This window comes from Diplodia corticola (genome assembly GCF_001883845.1).
Source record: "Diplodia corticola strain CBS 112549 chromosome Unknown scaffold4, whole genome shotgun sequence".
In the NCBI taxonomy this organism is placed as follows: domain Eukaryota; kingdom Fungi; phylum Ascomycota; class Dothideomycetes; order Botryosphaeriales; family Botryosphaeriaceae; genus Diplodia; species Diplodia corticola.
The window spans coordinates 548,950-567,274 of record NW_017971483.1 but is presented as its reverse complement, the minus strand read 5'-3'; the positions used below and the strand labels follow the sequence as shown (position 1 = coordinate 567,274).

Below are 18,325 nucleotides of genomic sequence, written 5' to 3'. Positions count from 1 at the left end.
ACAGCGAAATCGCAATGAGGAGCACGGCATATGGTAGCTTGGACTCTCGATCAAGCAGGTGGATGAAAAATCACATACAAGATTGAATACGAACACTGGTGTGTGACTCTTTCCAGATATTCATGTGACTAGTGTTTGCTGGAGAGTTCACTGGCAAAAAAGGAAGAGCATCTCTTCAAGGACCGGTCTCTTGACACCTCTACGTTTCTACGCCTACGTCTGGCTGAACATGATGAATATCATCTTATCACCGAGAAGAGAACTCATCTCGCCACCACCTACTTTCCTGTCACGACTTCTCCACAAACGTCATACACGGATCTCGCATTGGCAAGGGCGCTGTCAATCGTGATCACCACTGACAGAAGCCCTTCATCATCTACCTAAAGCGCTGGAATTCACCATCATCACCGCAAGCGTCAGTGTTGCCGGCCTATCCGGGGAGAGCAACGGACTGAGGATCCATCTGACAAAGACGGAGTCCTAACGCAGTGCATTGTGTTGTACGAGAGCCAGCGTCCAGTGCACTTAGTGCGTTGCATCATCGGTATGACCGACGTTTTCCTGGAGCGTTCAGTTGCAGAGGAAAACCGTCCGTGGTATTTAAGAAGGACGGACTGCGTGACCAGCAGCTTGATGCGGACCCGCTGAACGCCAAACGAAGCGTGCAACATCCCGATTTCACGCACACACACTCACGTACGACAAGACCAATGTATGTATGTACTAAGAAAATCCCGTTCATTGTATCATACTCCCGAGTTCCCTGCTCACTGTCCCTCCCTCCCTTCTTCCGCCCTCTACACTGAAGGGCGGATCTCCCACCGCGAGCGAAGCACCGTCTATCATCCTGACCACATGAATCCAGCTGACCAGATATCTCACTGCCCCGCTGGACGTTCAAAATAAAACAAACAAAATCGTGGTCATTAGATGTCCGCTCGCTCTCTTTTTTTTTCTTCTAGTCCACATGATACAGACAGAAAAAAAAACCAACATTCTTTTTGTCCCCCTATCCATAGGTAAAGGGAGAAAAAAAAAGATGGTCTTCCCGGCATTCGTTCCTCTAAATATGCCAAGAAACCCTTTTCCTTTGGTTATTCGCAACGCCAAAGCCCGATGCAAAAAAGCAAAGTCCGCTTCTTCCCGTCATTGCTCTGCTTCCATTTTTTTCTCTCACCCTGTTGCGATTCCACTCGGTGGGCCCCCAACTACACAGCCACCAGCCGCACCGCGACAAAAAGTCGATGATGCGGCGGCAGCCACCTCTTCCCCATCCTTCCATGGCCGTGGTATCCGCCCCTTTCTCCTTAAATTTCCCTTTACGCCGACTCGCCCGGCAGCAAGTTGCTCTTGACGGCGAACATCTTTGCCGAGACGCCGGCGGTGAAGCCGTCGACCTGCCTGCTGTACTGCTCGACCTGGCGGCTGTTGAGCAGGGTCTCGAGGCGGCTGGGCTCCTGGGGCAGCTTGAACAGGCGCTGGTACTCGTCCTCGGGCAGGGGGGGCTGCTTGGCGGCGGCGCGGGCGGCGTTCTCGGCCTTGCGCTTCTGCTGCCAGGCGGTGATCTTGGCCTGCTCGCGGCCCATGGAGCGCTGGTAGTACTGGTAGTTGTTGAGCTCCGTGTGGTGGCTCTCGATGCTGTCGAGCAGCAGGTCGCACGTCTTCTCCAGGAACGGGTCGATGGACAGGTCGAGCGCGTCGTAGTTGGGGCACAGCGGCGGCTGCGGCTTGCGCGGGTCCGTGTGCAGCGCCGCGAGGTGCGAAGGGAAGTTGAGCTCGTCCTTGGCGGGCTGCGCCGGCAGCTGGTGCAGGAGTGAGGTGAGGAGGTGCGAGTTGTGGACCATGAGCGGCAGCTCGACGAGGATGTCGTGGTAGCGGAGGCCGCTCTTCTGGAGGCTGCGACGTGTCAGCGGTGGTGCGCGTGTTGGGATACAACAGCAGTGGAGAGCCTTGGGGACAGTGGAGTGTCTCGATCTTCCAACGCCCATGACGAGCTCTCCACTGATGACGTGGGGCGTAGAGCATACCTCTCAGTGGTGAACTTGCCCTCCTTGTAGGCCTGCATGAACTGGGGCGACAGGCGGAAGGCGCGCAGGCTGAGAGCGCCCTGGGAGCTGCGGCTGACGTCGTGGACGAGAGCGATGGTGCGCTCGTTCGCCTCCTTCTGGTAGAAGAACTGGTTCTCAATGGTGTTGAGGTTGACGAAGTTGCCCATGCTGGTGCTGGTGTACCAGCCGACATTCTGGGCGTCGACGTTGACCTCGCGCAGGAACTTGATCATCTCGTTCTGGTAGACGGCGTTGGCCTTGGCGCGCGGGGCGGCGGCAGCAGCGCTCTGCTGGTTGTCGTGAGTGCCGTCAACGGGAGCATCGACGTTCGGGAACGGGAAGCAGTTGGTGACCTCCAGGGTGCCGTCGACGTCCATGCCGACGATGGAGCCGGTTGCGGTGGTGGGGAAGGCCTGGGAGCAGTGCTTGATGATCTTCATAAGCACAAGGGCTTCGACTTGCACCGCCTGGAGCGGCGAATCCTTCAGAAGGTCGGCCATGGTGTCTGGGGATTGTGGGTTGCCGGTGTCGCGGTGATGGTGGTGTCGCGCGTCGGCGGCCCGTGGGGCAGAAATTCGTTGTTAGGCCCAGCACACGCCGCCGCAAGCTCGCTTACCGGCTCTTGGCGCCGACGACCAGCTCGACGACTGAAAAATCGCCGTGTGATCGCACTGCTTCTCCGCCATCTGAGTGAAATGGAATGCAACCGAAAGCACAAGCTGCGTCTTTTCGATGGGTGCTGCCACAGTCCCCAAGTCAGAATCGGGTTGAGACGGTTCCGCAGGCATCAAAGGCATCCAGAATCACGCCCATCAGATAGCTTTCACTGGTAGAAGATGGACCATCTGCTCCGCAGACACCATTACTTTTTGATATCATGAAACGAGATTGTCCCGAACACCGCCCCATGCTGCCATCCAAGTCTCCGAACGCCAAAATGTCTCCAAATCGCCTAACGCTTCAACCCATGCGAGCCTGCGTGACATAGCGCGCAAAGCTCATGTCGTCTCCGCCCGAAGCCCGGTCATGGTCTTCCTTGAGCGCCTTCTGGTACCTGTCCTGCAAGCCTTCATCGTCACCATCATCCTCCACAAAGTCATCCGAGTCTGCAGCCGGCCCGTCCTCGTCCTCGTCTTCATCTTCGAGGTCGCTGACCGTCTCCGGCTCTTCCTTCCTCCTTCCTTTACTCTTAGCTTTGCTGGGCGTCTTGTTCGAGGCCCCACCGACGCTCATATCCCTCATGAGCTTGTCAAGCTCCTTCTCGCGTCTCTCTTCCTTCTCCTTCACACGGTCTTCCCGCCTCCTCTCCAGCTCGGGCTTGTAGTCCCGCTCAAACTCGGCCGCCTTCTCCGTCACTGCCTCGAAGAACTCGTCTATGCCGGCACCCGTCATCGAGCTCACGCCAACAACGCTCAGATGCCGATAAAACTCCTCGAGCATCAAACTCATGCTGTTCAGCAGACTGCCCATGTAGCCGCTGCCCCCGCCAATCGGGCCCTCACCTCCCTCCATGCCGCCGAAACCGCCGCCGTTCTCCTCGTCCCGCAGCGCCGCCTGGAAGGCCTCAAAGTCCGTCATCCACTCCTTGACGAACTCGGCGTCCTTGACGTCCGTCTTGTTCATGACCAGGATCATCGGCAGCTTGGTCTTGTAGAGGATGCTGCACGCGTACAGCATGTTGCTCATGAAGGTGCTCGTCGATGCCGTGCGCGGCGTGTCGATGACGTACGCGATCACGGTGGGGAAGCTCGACGCCAGCGAGCCCAGCAGGATGTCGCCGCTGGCGCTCCACACGAAGACCTCGATCTGGCCGGGCGTGTCCACGAGGATGTTCTTGATCGGCTTGTGTTGCGGCTGCTGCTGCTGCGCGGGCTCCCCTTCGGCGGGCGGGGGAGGGGGCGCGGTGCGTTTCTCGAGCAGGGCGAGGATCTGGTCGATCTTGGTGGCGAAGAGGTTGAGCGAGGTGATGATGCCGCCGTTGGGGCCGAGGTTGTACTGCTTCATGACCTCGCGGTAGTTGACCGAGTCGCGGATGTCGATGTTGCTGTCGAAGGGCACGTTGCGCACGGCCGGGTCGAGGTTGATCACGTATGGCGGCTCTTTCTTCTGGTGCAGGTGGGCGTTGATGCGCTGCATGAAGGTCGTCTTGCCGCTGCCGGCCATGCCGACGCAGACGATGGAGACGGGCGCTCCGGACGGGCTGGTCGCCATTGTTATGCGCACGGGGTGTCTTGATCCGGTTTCGCTAGGTGATATGCTTTGCGCGCGGCGCGGAAGGGGGAGAAGAGAAGCTGGTTTGCGTGGTTCGATCTGTGGAAGATTTGGTGGTGGTGGGGGAGCTACGTCAGAAAAGTTTCGGCGGAGGTGCGCGAGATCATCACTCGCGCCCGCGGGACGAGACGCTGCCAACTCCGCCGACGTGCTCCGCATCACGACAACGCCCACCACTTCGTCGTTCAATATGGGTCTCGAAGACTTTGAGCGCGAGCTCGCCGAGAACAAGTCCCGCGAGGACTCCCACAAGCGCCGTCACCGCAGCCGCAGCAGAGACCGGGATCATCATCGCTCCAAGGTACCACAAGCTCTCCCCCGAGCAGCTACGATGCGCATCATGGCACTGCACATGCGCTGATTCGCAAACAGGATAGCGAGCGCAAACACCACCACCGACACCATCACTCCTCGAGGCACCACGGCTCCCACGACAAGGACGATGACCAGGAATCGCGCCACCGACCCAAGCGCTCACGTCGGGATGACGACGAGCACCGCTCGTCCCGGCGCCATAAAGACGACGACCGCGACAACGAACATCGTTCATCAAGGCGTGGGCACCATGACCGTAAACGTTCGAGATCGCCCCGTGCCGATGACGACGAAGACGCGCGCCCGGAGAAGGGTACCATGGATGCACCGCCTACAGAAGATATCCTCGACCAGCGACTGGCCGATGCGCAGGCGTCGAACCTGAAGCGCGACTCCTGGATGGAGGCACCCTCAGCAATGGACGTGGACTACGTGCAGCGGAGGAAGGAGCCAGAGCCGGACAAATCGAAGGCAACGAAGAAAGACTACGACCTGAAGATTCACGACAAGGAGCTGAACCAGCACTTGAGAGATTTGCAAGACGGCAAGGAAGATACCAGTGTTGTTGAAGAGCCGACACAGCACGAAGTCAAATATACCTTTGGGGACAATGGCTCTCAATGGCGGATGAGGAAGCTCAAGAATGTCTACCGTGAGGCTAAAGAGAGTGGCCGTCCTGTCGACGACGTTGCCGTGGAACGATACGGTAGTCTTCGGGATTTCGATGATGCTCGAGAGGAGGAAACGGAGCTAGAACGCCGTGCCATGTACGGCAAAGACTATGTCGGAAAAGAAAAGCCAGGCGGGGAGCTCTACCAGGAGAGGAAGATGAAGGCCGGCGTCCGCAGAGACTCGATCCCGAGTGCAGACGAGGTACCGGAGCTTCCTCAAGGACAGGTCATGCAAGAAAAACCTCCTCCCGCGAGGACTGCTGTACTGGATGCGACCTCCCTAAATAGGCTACGGGCGAAGATGATGAAGGCCAAATTGAAAGGAGGCCCCGAGGCAGCAGCGCTTGAAGCAGAATACAATGCTGCCGTGGCTGGTGCTGCCAACCGCAAAGAGCCCGAGGTGGTGGTGTTGGGTGCGATGGAGAACAGGATGCTTGCAAGCCGCAAGGGCGAAGTCAACGAGATCGATAACAAGAGAGGCAGAGAACGCGGTCTGGTGGTGGAGAACGAGGACATGAGCATCGAGGACATGGTCAGGCAAGAGCGGAGGACAAGAGGTCAGCAAGGCGGGGAAGGCTATCGTTTGGCTGAGACCATCGCAAAGGATGCCAAATTCGACGACGACCTGGATTACATGGATGAGAATGCTAGCAAGTTGGCCAAGCACGTCCAAAAATCCAACGTCAACCTTAGAAACACGGCCATCGGCGACTTTCAAAAGATGAACCGCATCTTGGACAGCTGTCCCCTTTGCCACCACGAAGACACAAATACGCCTCCGGTTGCGCCCATCGTGTCTCTGGGCACTCGCGTCTATCTCACCCTCCCCACCGAGCCCGAGCTCAGCGAAGGAGGCGCTTGTATTATTCCCATTCAACACCGCATTAACTTGCTCGAGTGTGACGACGACGAATGGGAAGAGATCAGGGTAAGTCGCCAACGTGTCCAAAAAACCCCCAGATCCCACGCCTAACATCTCAGAACTTCATGAAATGCCTCATTCGCATGTACCACGACCAAGGCCGCGACGTCGTCTTCTACGAAAACGCGGCGTCGCCGCACCGCAAGCGCCACGCCTCGCTCAACGCCGTGCCCATCCCGTACGACCTCGGCGAGACGGCGCCGGCCTTCTTCCGCGAGGCCATCCTCTCGGCCGACGAGGAGTGGACCCAGCACAAGAAGCTCATCGACACGGCCAAGAAGTCTCGCGAGGGCATGGGTCGCATGGCTTTCCGCCGCAGCATCGCCAAGGAGATGCCGTACTTCCACGTCTGGTTCGAGCTCGATGGCGGCATGGGCCATATCGTCGAGGACGCGAACAGGTGGCCGAAGGGGGACTTGTTTGCGAGGGAGACGCTGGGTGGGATGTTGGATGTCGGGCCAGAGGTTATCAAGAGGCAAGGCAGGTGGCACAGGAATGATAGGAGGGTAGAGGGGTTTAGGAAGGCGTGGAAAAAGTTTGATTGGACGAGGGTGTTGACGGAGGGGCAGTAAGGGGGCAGATGTAAAAGAACAGGTACTGGCGAAGTGGTCTGGCGTTGGTAGTAGCATACCCGAACTAATGGAGTTTCTGAGTTGAGGATATGATTTGTTCGTTACAAAGTTATTTATTCGGTGCTCACGAGGGAGAAAGACGTCGCTGAGCGGGTCATTGAGGGCCTCTCAACGAGATATACGGGAGCGTGCGTCATGGCTGGGTCAGTGTTTGAAGCTGCCCATTGGCAATGTCATTGTTGCAGAATTTAGCTACACTTCACCACAGCGTCGCTCGAGCAAGTTGTTCTAATACCAGCCCCTTCGTTACGAGCACTTAATAGGATCACAACGAGAGTGAGGTATCTGTCGATGGTACATTGGCCCAAAGCCCATTTAGAAAAAAATAATGGACCTCTCTCATTCCTTAGTTACAAAGAAGGAAAGTGATGTAGAAAATTCTGTCACGAATGTAGGCCATTACAGCTTGTGGCTCGTCTTGCTGGTGGCGAATGCTATGACCTTTGTCTATGAAAGAAGCAGGAGCAATGGTGGGTTCACTTCCGACACAAGAAGGCGCGCTTGCTTTCACAGTTCACCTACATAGCTTTTCTGTGCCTGCCCACTCGGCCCCAAATTTCCGGGTTGCAGGTCCGGTCGACTTCTCAACTCCACTTCCACATCACAGCTTCACATCCTTCCTACGCTTCTAACAGCTTGCGGCAATTGAAATCCTTGCGTCACCCTCCACACCAGACTAGCCCGTCTTCAAATTGGCTCCATAACAGCATCGCACATGGGAATTACCATCCGCAATTGCCTGAAAAGGCTAGGCATGGCTGACGAAGACCAACTGCGGGACCGCGTCCTCTCACAGCCCGCATTCCTCGCAGCCTGGGCCGAATTCCGCGACGACTTCCTCTGGGGTCCGATGGACGATAGATTCAGCGGATGCATCAACATAAACTTGATCGTCCCCGCCGTCCTGCGTGAACTCGCCAACCCCACGGGTTATTTCGACGAAACCGCAGTAGACAAGACCCACTTCACGCGTTTCGACCACTACATCCACCTGATACTGCAGGTGCTTCCTGGTCTCGCTGCGTCGCCCCAGGACATCTTCCATGGACAGATGGAAAGCGATGCGGATCGCGAAGCCTGTGTTGAGAAGCTATGCTACATGGTACACGTGCTGCGCGATCAATATCGACCGAGGAGGACGGGTGTTCTATCGCGCTGGCTTCAGAGGCATACGCCGCCGTCAAAGCATGGCGAGGTCGCGAAGATGTTTGATAATGCGCGGTACAGCGAGATAGCGTCACGGACCGCGGGCGCTTCTGTACCGGGAGAAGGAGTCACAATGGCGGATGCGATAACAATTGAAGATGAAAACGAGCAACCAGAACCCCATGGACAGGTTCCCGGCCCGGTCACTAGAGCTATGAGGGATCACAGTATTGGACAAGGGCGCGCAAGTCCATCTTCCAGCCCGACCACTTGGCAGACACAGCTTCTGTGGCCTGCTTCTCCTCTCCCGTCATTCGGACCAACACATCACCAGCACCAGGACCATCGCCAGCAGTCCCGTCAACCAAGAACAAGCCAACAAACCGACAGCCACCCCACAGCTTCCAGCACCACCAAGTCTTCATCAAACTCCAGCCTCGCCAATACAACGCCCCCAGCTCCTTCCACCACCCCCACCACTCCTCCCACCATCACAGGAACACCCAAGCGCTACCTAAAGCGCAGCCGCAGCCACAGCCCTTTATTCTCGCCCGCCTCGTACGACACCATCCCCCCCGCCAAGACCATCAGGACCGACTCGCCCTCCACCACCACCACGAACGGCGGCGGAGAAGAGCCATCGCTTCACGGAACCCAAATAAAACAAGACCCCGACCATGCAGCCACAGCCACAGACCGCAGCACACACCCACCGCATCCCGCCGATCCACAAGCAAGCGAAGCCGTGCAGAACGAAGCGACCACTACCAGGGCGGCCACCAGCGCCGGATCATCGGGAGGAGGCCGCCGGACGACAAGGACGACAAAGACTAAGACAAAGACGAGAACAAGGACGCGGATGCCGCCCCGCATCCTCATCCTGCTGGAGCAGGTGCGTGTCGCGCGGAGGGCGTACGCAAAGGCGGAGGTGGAGGCGTGTATCGACGTTGACGACGACGTCGCGGGTGACGACGACGACGGTTGGCAGGAGGCGTCGGGGAGGGAGAGGGAGAAGGAGAGGGCGGATCGGGCGATGGAGGTTTGGGGGATGAGGTGCGAGCGGGGGCTGAGGGAGCTGCGGGAGGTGGTGGCGGCGGGCGAGGGGGGGGAGGGGGAGGGGGACGTGGAGGAGGAGGTTTGGAAGGGGTTGGAGGAGGCGAAGGGCGAGTAGGAGGAGGAAAGAGAGGTTGGGGAGTGAGAGTTCACGGAGTGGGTGCGTCTTTGATGGCGGCAGGGAAAGGGATTGCTTATAGAAGGAAAAGACGAGCTTGCAGTGTTCATCGGGCTTTATGTTTGAGTAAGCTAGTCTCGGTACTTGGGTTTATTTCAATCGGACATGGGCATTTTCTCGGTCGCTATATATGATGGGTGATCATGAAATAGGCTATCACTCTCGAATGCATTGTGAAGCTGGAAAGAACTAGTATTTGTGGATAGTCCGTTGATGGTCCTGACGAACTGCCCTCTGCCCGGGCCTGTTAATGTCATTGCTACCCCTTGAAGCAAAGTGATATCGAGCTCGTCGCGTGATTTTAAACATCATCTCGACCAGCAACTAGCGCCGATAAGGGATGCACGTAGCTCTCACCCGAAGCGCGAGCGAGCTCATCATAGTACCCATCTTCCCAGGACCTATAACCATGCATCGATGCGCACATGCGCCTCAAACACTTCGACCACAGGCAAGACCCGTCAACGCGCGCATACAACCGCCTAGCTCCCACGTCTAACCATCTCGAGTCTCTCTCATACGCCTCTCGCTGTTTCTGCAGTTCCAGACTCGACGGGGGCTCGGCGGGCGTACGACGCACCATGATGTCCGGGTCAGTTGGGTTGAACCACATGAGCGAGGGGCCAAGCCCGTCGGTTTCGAGGACTTTCGGGTCGGACACGGTGATGATGAAGCCCGTGTACCTGACGCCGCTGTCGGGATGGAGGTAATCCGACATGTGTCTCATGAACGGGTGTGGCAGTAGTAGTTGCCCACGCATGTCCTCGACCCGTCTCGGCTCCGTCACCGGGTCCGGAAATTTGCAGGATAAATTGAGGGTCCCCTCGTAGTGCACCACGCAGTCATAGTCCCACCTGATGGGGTTTCCATTTCTGTTGTTCATGATGATGTCGAGACGCACACCGGCCGGAAAGGTGTCGGTGAAGCATTCCCTCCAGATGGACCGGACGAGGCTGTCGAGCTGGACCCCCGTGTAGTGCGAGGTGTCGAACTTGACGTAGACTTGGAGGGCCAAACGCGGGGGTATGTCGTGACGCGGGCCGTACCAGATGATGATGACGCCGTCGGTTGAGAACTGCCGCTGGAAGGGAGGGCGGGCTTCATCATGTGGATATTCAGTTGATGAGACCTGGGATGGTACGGACTGAGGGGGCGGTTGCGGCGCGACTCCAAAAGATGGGAGCTCCTCGGGATCAAACTCTGGAGACTGAGGGGCCGGTTGTGGCGCGAGTGTAAAAGATGGGAGCTCAAACGCCGGAGACTCAGAGTACTGAAGCGGGGGTGGATTCTGAGCCCGAGGCTGCTGTGGCTGTGGACCTGCTGGGTTGCGAGGCAGATTCTGGGCCCGAGGTTGTCGGGGCCGTGTATTTGCTGGGTTGTTGCTAGCCATGGTGATAAGTGATGGTTGGGGTGGTTGTCTGTTACGCTGGAGAAGAGAATTATGTGGCCAAAGAAAGGCAGTGCTAGCTTGGACTGTAGAAATACCAGTGGTGATACGAGTAAGATGAGAATTGATGCGTCGTGGAGAGTTTCTTTTGGGTGGACCTGAACGTAGGGAAAGAGCGACGGAGGCGTGGCCACTCCCAGCTTCGGCACGTACATGGCGACATACACATGCCACTTTCAGCGGCGCGGTCCGCTCACTCTGGCTTCGCGGAACAAGTGTGGTGGTGTTCATGAGAAGTTCACACCGCGCTTAACGCTCCCGTGAAGGTAACGCGCGAGGCCAACCCGGCGACTCTCTGGAGCGTGTCATCAGATTCTAAGCCTCGTCACTCGCGGTGGAGGGGCCCTTCTAAGGAAGGAGTCTTATTTGTTAGTGGCCATGTCGTGCTTTCCATTTTTTTCCCCCCACAGTAACTCTAAGCACCCTCAACATTGCCCCTTCTTCTTTTTTAGGATAAAGGCGTGGTAATCGAACGAGCTTTTATCATCCGAGAGATACTCCATCTGAAGGTCCCAGATGGCGTCGCGATTCAATATGGGTTTGATGAAGTGGGGCTGCCTGAAGGTGATGTAGAGGAATGCACCGTCGGGTTTGAGCACGCGAAAGACCTTAGGACATCATCAGCCAAGCCACGCGCGCAGTTTCGAGACAGGTCTGACCTCGTTGATGTATTGGGCCGTGTTCTCCTTGACCGTGTCGGGCGGGTCCCAGGGACTTCCGAAGATCATGGCGTCCAGGGTTCCCTTGTCGAAGGCCACGTCGACGGAGCCGTCGGGGACGTCGGCCATGTTCCGCACGTCGGCCCACCTCCATTCGATGCCCTTCTCCTGCTCGTGCCTGGCCGACATGAGCTCGACGACGACGGTGGAGAAATCGACGCAGAGCTGGTTCTTGTATCCGCGGACGGCGAGGTCATGCGGAACGGTCTGTGAGGCGAGAGTCGGGTCAGCGTCCTGGACGGAGCAGCGGCTGAAGGCTGCGAGCATACGCTGTCGCCGGAGCCCAGATGCAGGATGCGGGGGTTCTTGTCCGGGCTCCACGCCTCGAAGAGATGGGTCTTCAAGAAGGGCTCGAGAGCCTCGTACGATTTGAACCACTCGTGCGTGGGATGCTCGCCGTCTGACTTTGCATAGCGCTCATCCCAGTAGCCGGGCGTGGCCAGCGCTTCCGCTTCTTCAGAAGGCTTCATGTCTCGGGCGATTGGCTGCGCGAAAAAGGATGGAGGGGAAAAGCGACGCGACGCGACGCGAATTATTACAACTTTCGCCCATTTGCTCCTTATCGATAAGCCATCCCTGCAAGACATCGCCGGGTACGCGGCTGGCAGCAATTACTTGATCACTACACTCATCGCAAGTCACGATCCTCCCACCGAGCCATAAACCCGGATTCCCGGATCCATCAGAGTAGTAACACTCTGTGCTCCGCATTCACCTGGGCTCGCAGGAAGAGAACCATTGAAGACTCGCGCGACGCCGGCTTAGCGTATGTACTTGTGGCCATGAGAGCATTCTTATGACCATGTGTGGTGCTTTGATATCACACGGCGCAAGTGAAGCACCTGCCATCCACCCATCTCTCAGGTAAACCGCGCTTGCAGAGGCTGAACTCTCATGACTGAACGAAGAAAGGCACATCCAGGAAACGCAGTGGTCAAAAAGATACTCTCTCCCTCTTTTTTCTTCTTTTATCAAAGCTTTTCGCACGCTCAGCCCAACTTGCTCCCCACGTAAAATGTCACGTGTGAACGTGGGTGGGGTGGACCGCTACATCGTCTGCACGCGGGAAGGGAAAAGAAAGATGTAGAGCCCCCATCCAGAAGCTGAGGGACAAAAAAGAAGTAAACACCACCATCGTCGAAGAGAAGAAACGTTGAACGCATAAAGGAGGTGAGAAAGAAAAAGAAAAAGAACAACAAAAGCTAAAACACCCTCCTCCTCAATCCTCTCTCCCTTTTCAACCCCCTTCTTCCCCCAACCATCCAAATTTACCCTACCCATCCCCCCCAAAACTGCTCGCCCTGACCCTCCTCCCCGAATCCACAACCCCCATCGACATCTGCAACCCGACCGCCGACCCCTTCCTCCCGCCATTCGTCACCATCTGGCCTCCTCCTCCTCCTCCTCCTCCATGCTGCTGTCCATGTCCGCCGCCATGTTGCTGCTGCTGCCCCTGCTGCTGCTGCTGATTCCCAACCGCGACGTGGTGCTGCTGCTGGTGCCCGCCCTGCACGACGTCCATGGGCTTGCGCCTGCGCACGAGCTGATAGCCCCTGTCGAGCTCGACCTCGATCGCGCACCTGACCTTCAGCGCGCCGACGGCGGGCCACACGCTGCGCTCGCCCCTCAAGATCCAGTACTCGAGCGACTCGCGGGTGGGGTACTCGAGCAGGCGCCAAAAGTCGCGGGGGGTCAGCTCGGGCACGAGGGTGAGGCTGGCCCCCGGGACGGTCTCGTCGAGGAGGAAGCGGCGGATCCCCAAAGGGAGCAGCCCCACGCTGTCGAGCTGGTTGAGGCGGTGCTGGACCTCGAGCACGACGAGGCGCAGGATGGGCATGCTGAAGCGCCACTTGCCGTCCTGGCGGGGGTTGGGGTGGTGCAGGTCGGAGCGGAGGAAGGGCACGAGGTAAGGGCGGGCCTGGGAGACGATGAAGTGGTTGACGTTGAAGAGCTCCGCGATGCGGTGGAGCGGCGACTCGCGGTCGTTGGGCGACGACTGCGAGTACTGCGCGTGCGTCCAGGGCCGGAAGGTTGCTTCCTGCGCCGACGCCCACGGCACCACCCGCCCCGTTTCGTCCTTGCAGAGGAGCACGACGGGGTGGGCGGCGGTCGAGGTCGAGGCGTTGGACGCGATGGCGGCGGACCAGATGAGCTGGAGCGATGGTTAGCGGAGGGTCGGGCGTGGCAGGCGTGGTGTGCTTCGGGGTGTTGTTGAGCAGGACTTACGACATTGGGGGCGGTGAGGTAGTTCAGCAGGTTCGGCACGCCGCCGCTGGTGGTCGACACGGTGATGTTCAGCACCCTCTTCGTCTTCGCGTACGCCTCGTCGAACGTCATGTCGCCGACGTTCGTCCTGACGCACTCCTCCAGCGCCCGAGCATCCAAGAGGTACCCTTCGCGAGCCAACCGGATCAGACGTCTCAGCAGCGTGGCGCCCCACCAGCTGCCCTCCTGCAAACATGATTCCAGGAAATCCTGCTTCTCGTGATCTCTCTCCGCCTTGCTCCTCGCGAACGCCGTCACGTCGATGCCGTCGCCGGTCAAGAACTCCAGGACCTCATCCTCCGTGTGCACGCATACCAAGGCCGCGATCAGCGCGCCCGTGGCCGTCCCCGCAATGATGCGCGGCAGCAGACCGCGCAGATGCAAGGCCTTGACGACGCCCAGGTGGCAGAGACCAAAGATGGCGCCGCCCTGCAGGACCAGGGCGCTGCGGCCGAAGGCCTGGCGCGTGTCGTGCAGCACGTCGAGCTTGGCCTGGTTGGTGAGGCCCAAGTCGGAATTGCCGGTGCTGCCGGGCGAGGTCGGGTAGGTGGTGACGTACTCGATGGCCAGGGCGACCTGAGTGATGTAGTCCTCGATCAACAGCTTCGTGCCCGCATACGCGCGATTGAACAACCGCGGCGCCGTGATGTTGCCCAGGTTCCGCACCAGGCCCGACCGCAGCAGGTTCACCAGCCCCAGGATGTCATCCTCTTCGCGGGCGTCGATGATGGCCTGTAGCCGTTCGTAGATCAGACGGTAGTCGTAGTACTTGCTGGTGGGGTTCTGGCGCCTGGACGCACGACGTCAGTTGGCGTCGAGTCGGGGACGGGGAGAGGGTCGAGCAGTACCATAGATCATATCCGAGCACTTCGTCAAGCTGATATGCCGAAGCCTCCCATTCCTCGAAGATGCGTGCGTCGGCGAGGGTCTCTAGCAGGGCATCGCGCGGCGACTTCGCCCGCCACCAGGCATACAGACGCTTCACGGCATTAGCCATGGGCAGAGCGGGCGGCGGGAGACGGGGCGGGAGACGGGGCGGGAGACGGGGGCGGCAGCGGAGCCAAAGCAACAGAGGACAGCGACTTGTGGTTCAAGCGGCAGCGGGGCCGTTGGGGTGGAAGGGCGGGACACGAGGCAAGGCAAGAATGACGCACCAGCTGCCAGAAAAAAGCGACCTCAAGAAAGACGCGAAAAATGGCCTTGAGGAGGCGGAAGAAGGTGGTGGGCGGGCGCTGAGCCGAAGGCTGCGGCGGGTGCTGGTGGTGGTGGTGCTTTGGGTGTGACTGCGACATGGCCAACAAGCTGAACTTCGGCTTATTCGCGACGTGATTAGCGCATGATTGCTCGGGGTCCGGACGCTCTGTGCATGCCTCAGGCCGTGCTGGATCGGGCGGAGGGCTGAGACATCGGCTGAATGAACACGTTGTGGGGTGTGATAGCACCAGCAGCCCGAGGTAGGTGAAAGTGGTGAGAGCTGCGTTCAACGTTCGTCACTTTCACATGCCAGACGAAATGAACCACACCGCCCGCGCCGATCAGGAGGCTGGATCAACGTAGCGCCGCACTCCCGCCAAGCTCTGGAATGCCGCCCGGTTTGCCCAAAAGAGGTAATCGACTTGACAGACGTTCGGCCGTGCTCCAGCTGCTGCCGCCTGCGCTGTCGTGCAGTCCTGCTACGCCCTCCTCAGCCGGACCTAACCCGTTTCCCAAAACCGCGTGCTCCAAGTACCGCTTGGCACCAATTAAGTATCATCAAAACAGTTCCCGCAGTATCCTCGCAAGCTCGTCGTCGTGCCCGAACACAGCATTCACAATCTCCGCCCCAGCCTGCGGTCCTCCCTCCCCACCACTGGCCGACATGAGATATCCGTTCTGCGGCGCGAACCCCGTGCTCGCCGCGAACCCACCCGCCGCCTCGAACAAGCTCGTCAGGTCATTGGCCATCCCGTTCGGGCTCTCGCTGGCGCTGCCACCGCCACTGCCGTTTCCGGCGGCACCACCACCAGAGCCTTGCCTCTGCCCTCCATTCGTCGTTCGGCCGCCATTGTTCCCAAACAGGAAATTCTCATCCACCGGGTGTCCAGCCAAGCCGGCCATGGCGACGGCCGCCGACGAGTGCGGGTCTGTTGCATCCACAGCTACTACATGGTTACCCCCACGCAGATTCAGACCGAGCTTGGGTCCCACCTCCTTGAGCACCTTGATGGTTCGCCAAAGCCGCTTGCTGACATATGAGTTCGCCGATAGCCCGCGCACCAGGTCAAGAGCCATGTAGAACTCATCCCTGCAGCATTCGCTGAACTGACCCGGTGCGTGCGACACGGCAAGCAAGAGGACGGCGAGGGCTGAAATGAGAAAGTAGTGGAACATGACTTGATGGCTGCGGTAAATGTCTGTCGTCTGGTTGGTATGGGTCAGCACGTTGATTGTGTCTTTGGCCACGTCAACCACCGTCTGCGCGGCCGTCATGTCTTCCATTATGGATGATGTCGTGTGCATGACAGGGCGGTATATGAGAATGCGCATCTGATTGGCCCGAAGGTACAGCAGGATACGGAAACGATGTATGCTGCGGGTTACCGGCTGCTGGTCCTGAGGATTGCTAGATGACGGGTGTATGTACTTGAGAGCCAGCGGAATCGATCGATGCCATTGTATGACCTGGTAGTCAAGGTACCCGATCTCTTCCTTGCTGATTGGTGCATTATCACTATGCGCTATCGATTTCCACACGCGGGATCCAATGTTGCTGTAGGTGACCATGCAATTGAGGTAGGGTGTGGCATCGTCCTGAGTCGGGTCAGATGATCGCCTCCAATGACCCGCAATGACTTGACTAACCGGCTTTGGCACGTTGGGATCGATGTCCGTGTCCTCAAAGGCAAACGGCATACCCGTGCCGAATGACCACCTTCGATCGAGCACGTACACAGACCAGAACAGCCGAATTGCGGCAGCGCGCTCGTCTTCCTCGGTGAAGATTGTGTTGTACGTCTCACGGCGATGAAGACCAAGCTCCATGCATAGGCGTGCTGCCAGGCCGATGATGCGCCAAGCCGTATCCTCTTCATCTCGGTGGAAATGATACATGCCCTTGGCTAATTAGATGCGAGCAACATGGAACAGCAAGGGCCGACTTACGGTCAAAGTCAGCATCTTAATCCCCCGAATGTTCGCTGGGGCTAGCAAAACGGCCTCGACATTGGCCCGGATGCTCTGGAACATGGCCGTTCCTAGCTCGCTCTTTCCGCTCCCTTCCAGAATCAACGCAGTACCCAGCACTAGTTTCAAAATGATTGTTTGATCGTCACTGATGGCGTCGGCACCGGGGAACGACACTTCGACCAGGCGCGTCCTATGCGCCGCCTCCATAAACGTGTATAGCAGAGTCGCATGCCGGATGGTAGCCTCAATGTCCAGCACCGGATACATCAACCCCATTTCCTCATGCCAAACATGGCACAGCCTGATAGCCTCATCCTTGTTGATTGCCCACATGGGATCTTTTGTAGTATGCAATACTGGCTTGTTCGTATGCTGGCTGGGAGGTGGAGCGAGCGGCGCCAGGCGGGGACTATCGAGCGGGGTGGCGTCTTGGGTGAAGGCACCATCGTCGGCATTCTCATCGGTGGCGGTTATGCCTATCGACTGCAGGTTTGCTTTCGCGACGTCGAGATTGAAGGCATTGCTGGTGGGACCGTGGAAACGAGGGTGTTTGGGTTGTTGTTGCTGCTGTTGCTGCTGCTTGGCACGGCCGTTGTTCTGCGGACCCTGGACTGAGGCCTGGGAGATGGACATGGAGCGCGCGTATTGAGCATCGGGGAAGGGCGAGGCGGCGGAGCCCAGGACACTGGCATCGACGTGGTTGCGCAGGCTGTTCAGGTTGTTGAAGAGGGTGTCGACTTGGTCCTGCAGGGCCTGGATGTGCGCGTCCATGCGCTTGAACTCGCTGCGGGCAGCGGGTCAGCAGGGTGCAAAGCGGATCGTAGAAGGGCAAGGGGACGCACTCGGAGTCCTTGAAGTTGTTGCAGCAGTTGGGGGCGTAGGCACACTCCAGCTGGAGGTTTCCGCAGCGCTGGCACGGTGTCTGGCCATTGCACTTGATCTTGCGGCTGGGACCCGGTCAGCACGTCCGAGCAGGCAGCGGGCGGGAGGTGGTACCGTTTGCACTCGTTGCAGGCGATAGAGATGTAGCGGTTGCGCTTGGCTCGCTGCTGGGTGGGATGGGCGTCGGAGCCGTCGGGATTCTTCCGCTTGCCTCCAGGCTGGGCGTCGGGCGTGCTACCGTCGCGATTGGGGCTCGCACTGGGGGCGCCGTTGGTGCTCATGCTGGGGCGCTGGTCGACTTGGTGCGCGCAAGGTCGCTGGGGTTGCGCGCCTCAGTGGGCGTGTCCTCGTCTGTCTGCGGACTGAGCGTGGCTGCTGCGGCAAGCGTCGATCTCACCATGGGGAAAGCGGAGGCGCTCCGCCCTTGCTCCCCTCTCTATCCGAGGCCAGACGTCTGCACCAATCAGCGCCTGCTCAAAATCAATCACATCAACACCAGAGACTCCCGACGAGAGCATCCAGTGACAGCTCTTCACGCACCATATCCAGCATTTGCATTCATGATGGCATCTAAGAAACACCCCTCTCCCTCTCCTTCAGCCTCCAGC

The 18,325-nt window shown here is 58.6% G+C and overlaps 8 protein-coding genes across 8 annotated transcripts; 2 read left to right on the top strand and 6 right to left on the bottom strand.

Moving 5' to 3' along the window:
- Nucleotides 1-1,322: 1,322 nt before the first annotated feature.
- Nucleotides 1,323-2,551, bottom strand: BKCO1_4000165 (eukaryotic translation initiation factor 3 subunit h; the record flags this gene model as incomplete). The annotated part of the gene is made up of 2 exons (XM_020275588.1): nucleotides 1,323-1,899; nucleotides 2,031-2,551. 2 exons carry the CDS (start codon nucleotides 2,549-2,551, stop codon nucleotides 1,323-1,325), a joined length of 1,098 nt encoding a protein of 365 aa, XP_020134363.1.
- Nucleotides 2,552-3,011: 460 nt separating this feature from the next.
- On the bottom strand, nucleotides 3,012-4,262 carry BKCO1_4000164 (atp binding protein; the record flags this gene model as incomplete). The annotated part of the gene is made up of 1 exon (XM_020275587.1): nucleotides 3,012-4,262. The coding sequence occupies one exon, from the start codon at nucleotides 4,260-4,262 to the stop codon at nucleotides 3,012-3,014; it is 1,251 nt and encodes a 416-aa protein (XP_020134362.1).
- A 250-nt stretch (nucleotides 4,263-4,512) lies between these two features.
- On the top strand, nucleotides 4,513-6,802 carry BKCO1_4000163 (cell cycle control protein; the record flags this gene model as incomplete). The annotated part of the gene is made up of 3 exons (XM_020275586.1): nucleotides 4,513-4,623; nucleotides 4,695-6,236; nucleotides 6,290-6,802. The coding sequence occupies 3 exons, from the start codon at nucleotides 4,513-4,515 to the stop codon at nucleotides 6,800-6,802; spliced, it is 2,166 nt and encodes a 721-aa protein (XP_020134369.1).
- A 775-nt stretch (nucleotides 6,803-7,577) lies between these two features.
- On the top strand, nucleotides 7,578-9,179 carry BKCO1_4000162 (uncharacterized protein; the record flags this gene model as incomplete). The annotated part of the gene is made up of 1 exon (XM_020275585.1): nucleotides 7,578-9,179. One exon carries the CDS (start codon nucleotides 7,578-7,580, stop codon nucleotides 9,177-9,179), a length of 1,602 nt encoding a protein of 533 aa, XP_020134368.1.
- Nucleotides 9,180-9,540: 361 nt separating this feature from the next.
- Nucleotides 9,541-10,629, bottom strand: BKCO1_4000161 (uncharacterized protein; the record flags this gene model as incomplete). Its single annotated transcript, XM_020275584.1, has 1 exon — nucleotides 9,541-10,629. The coding sequence occupies one exon, from the start codon at nucleotides 10,627-10,629 to the stop codon at nucleotides 9,541-9,543; it is 1,089 nt and encodes a 362-aa protein (XP_020134367.1).
- Nucleotides 10,630-11,111: 482 nt separating this feature from the next.
- BKCO1_4000160 (endothelin-converting enzyme 2) lies at nucleotides 11,112-11,875 on the bottom strand (the record flags this gene model as incomplete). Its single annotated transcript, XM_020275583.1, has 3 exons — nucleotides 11,112-11,294; nucleotides 11,346-11,612; nucleotides 11,675-11,875. 3 exons carry the CDS (start codon nucleotides 11,873-11,875, stop codon nucleotides 11,112-11,114), a joined length of 651 nt encoding a protein of 216 aa, XP_020134366.1.
- An 803-nt stretch (nucleotides 11,876-12,678) lies between these two features.
- BKCO1_4000159 (patatin-like phospholipase) lies at nucleotides 12,679-14,667 on the bottom strand (the record flags this gene model as incomplete). Its single annotated transcript, XM_020275581.1, has 3 exons — nucleotides 12,679-13,557; nucleotides 13,632-14,460; nucleotides 14,519-14,667. The coding sequence occupies 3 exons, from the start codon at nucleotides 14,665-14,667 to the stop codon at nucleotides 12,679-12,681; spliced, it is 1,857 nt and encodes a 618-aa protein (XP_020134173.1).
- Nucleotides 14,668-15,422: 755 nt separating this feature from the next.
- BKCO1_4000158 (fungal specific transcription factor domain-containing protein) lies at nucleotides 15,423-17,998 on the bottom strand (the record flags this gene model as incomplete). The annotated part of the gene is made up of 5 exons (XM_020275580.1): nucleotides 15,423-16,460; nucleotides 16,512-16,763; nucleotides 16,812-17,619; nucleotides 17,678-17,782; nucleotides 17,832-17,998. 5 exons carry the CDS (start codon nucleotides 17,996-17,998, stop codon nucleotides 15,423-15,425), a joined length of 2,370 nt encoding a protein of 789 aa, XP_020134174.1.
- Nucleotides 17,999-18,325: the final 327 nt, after the last annotated feature.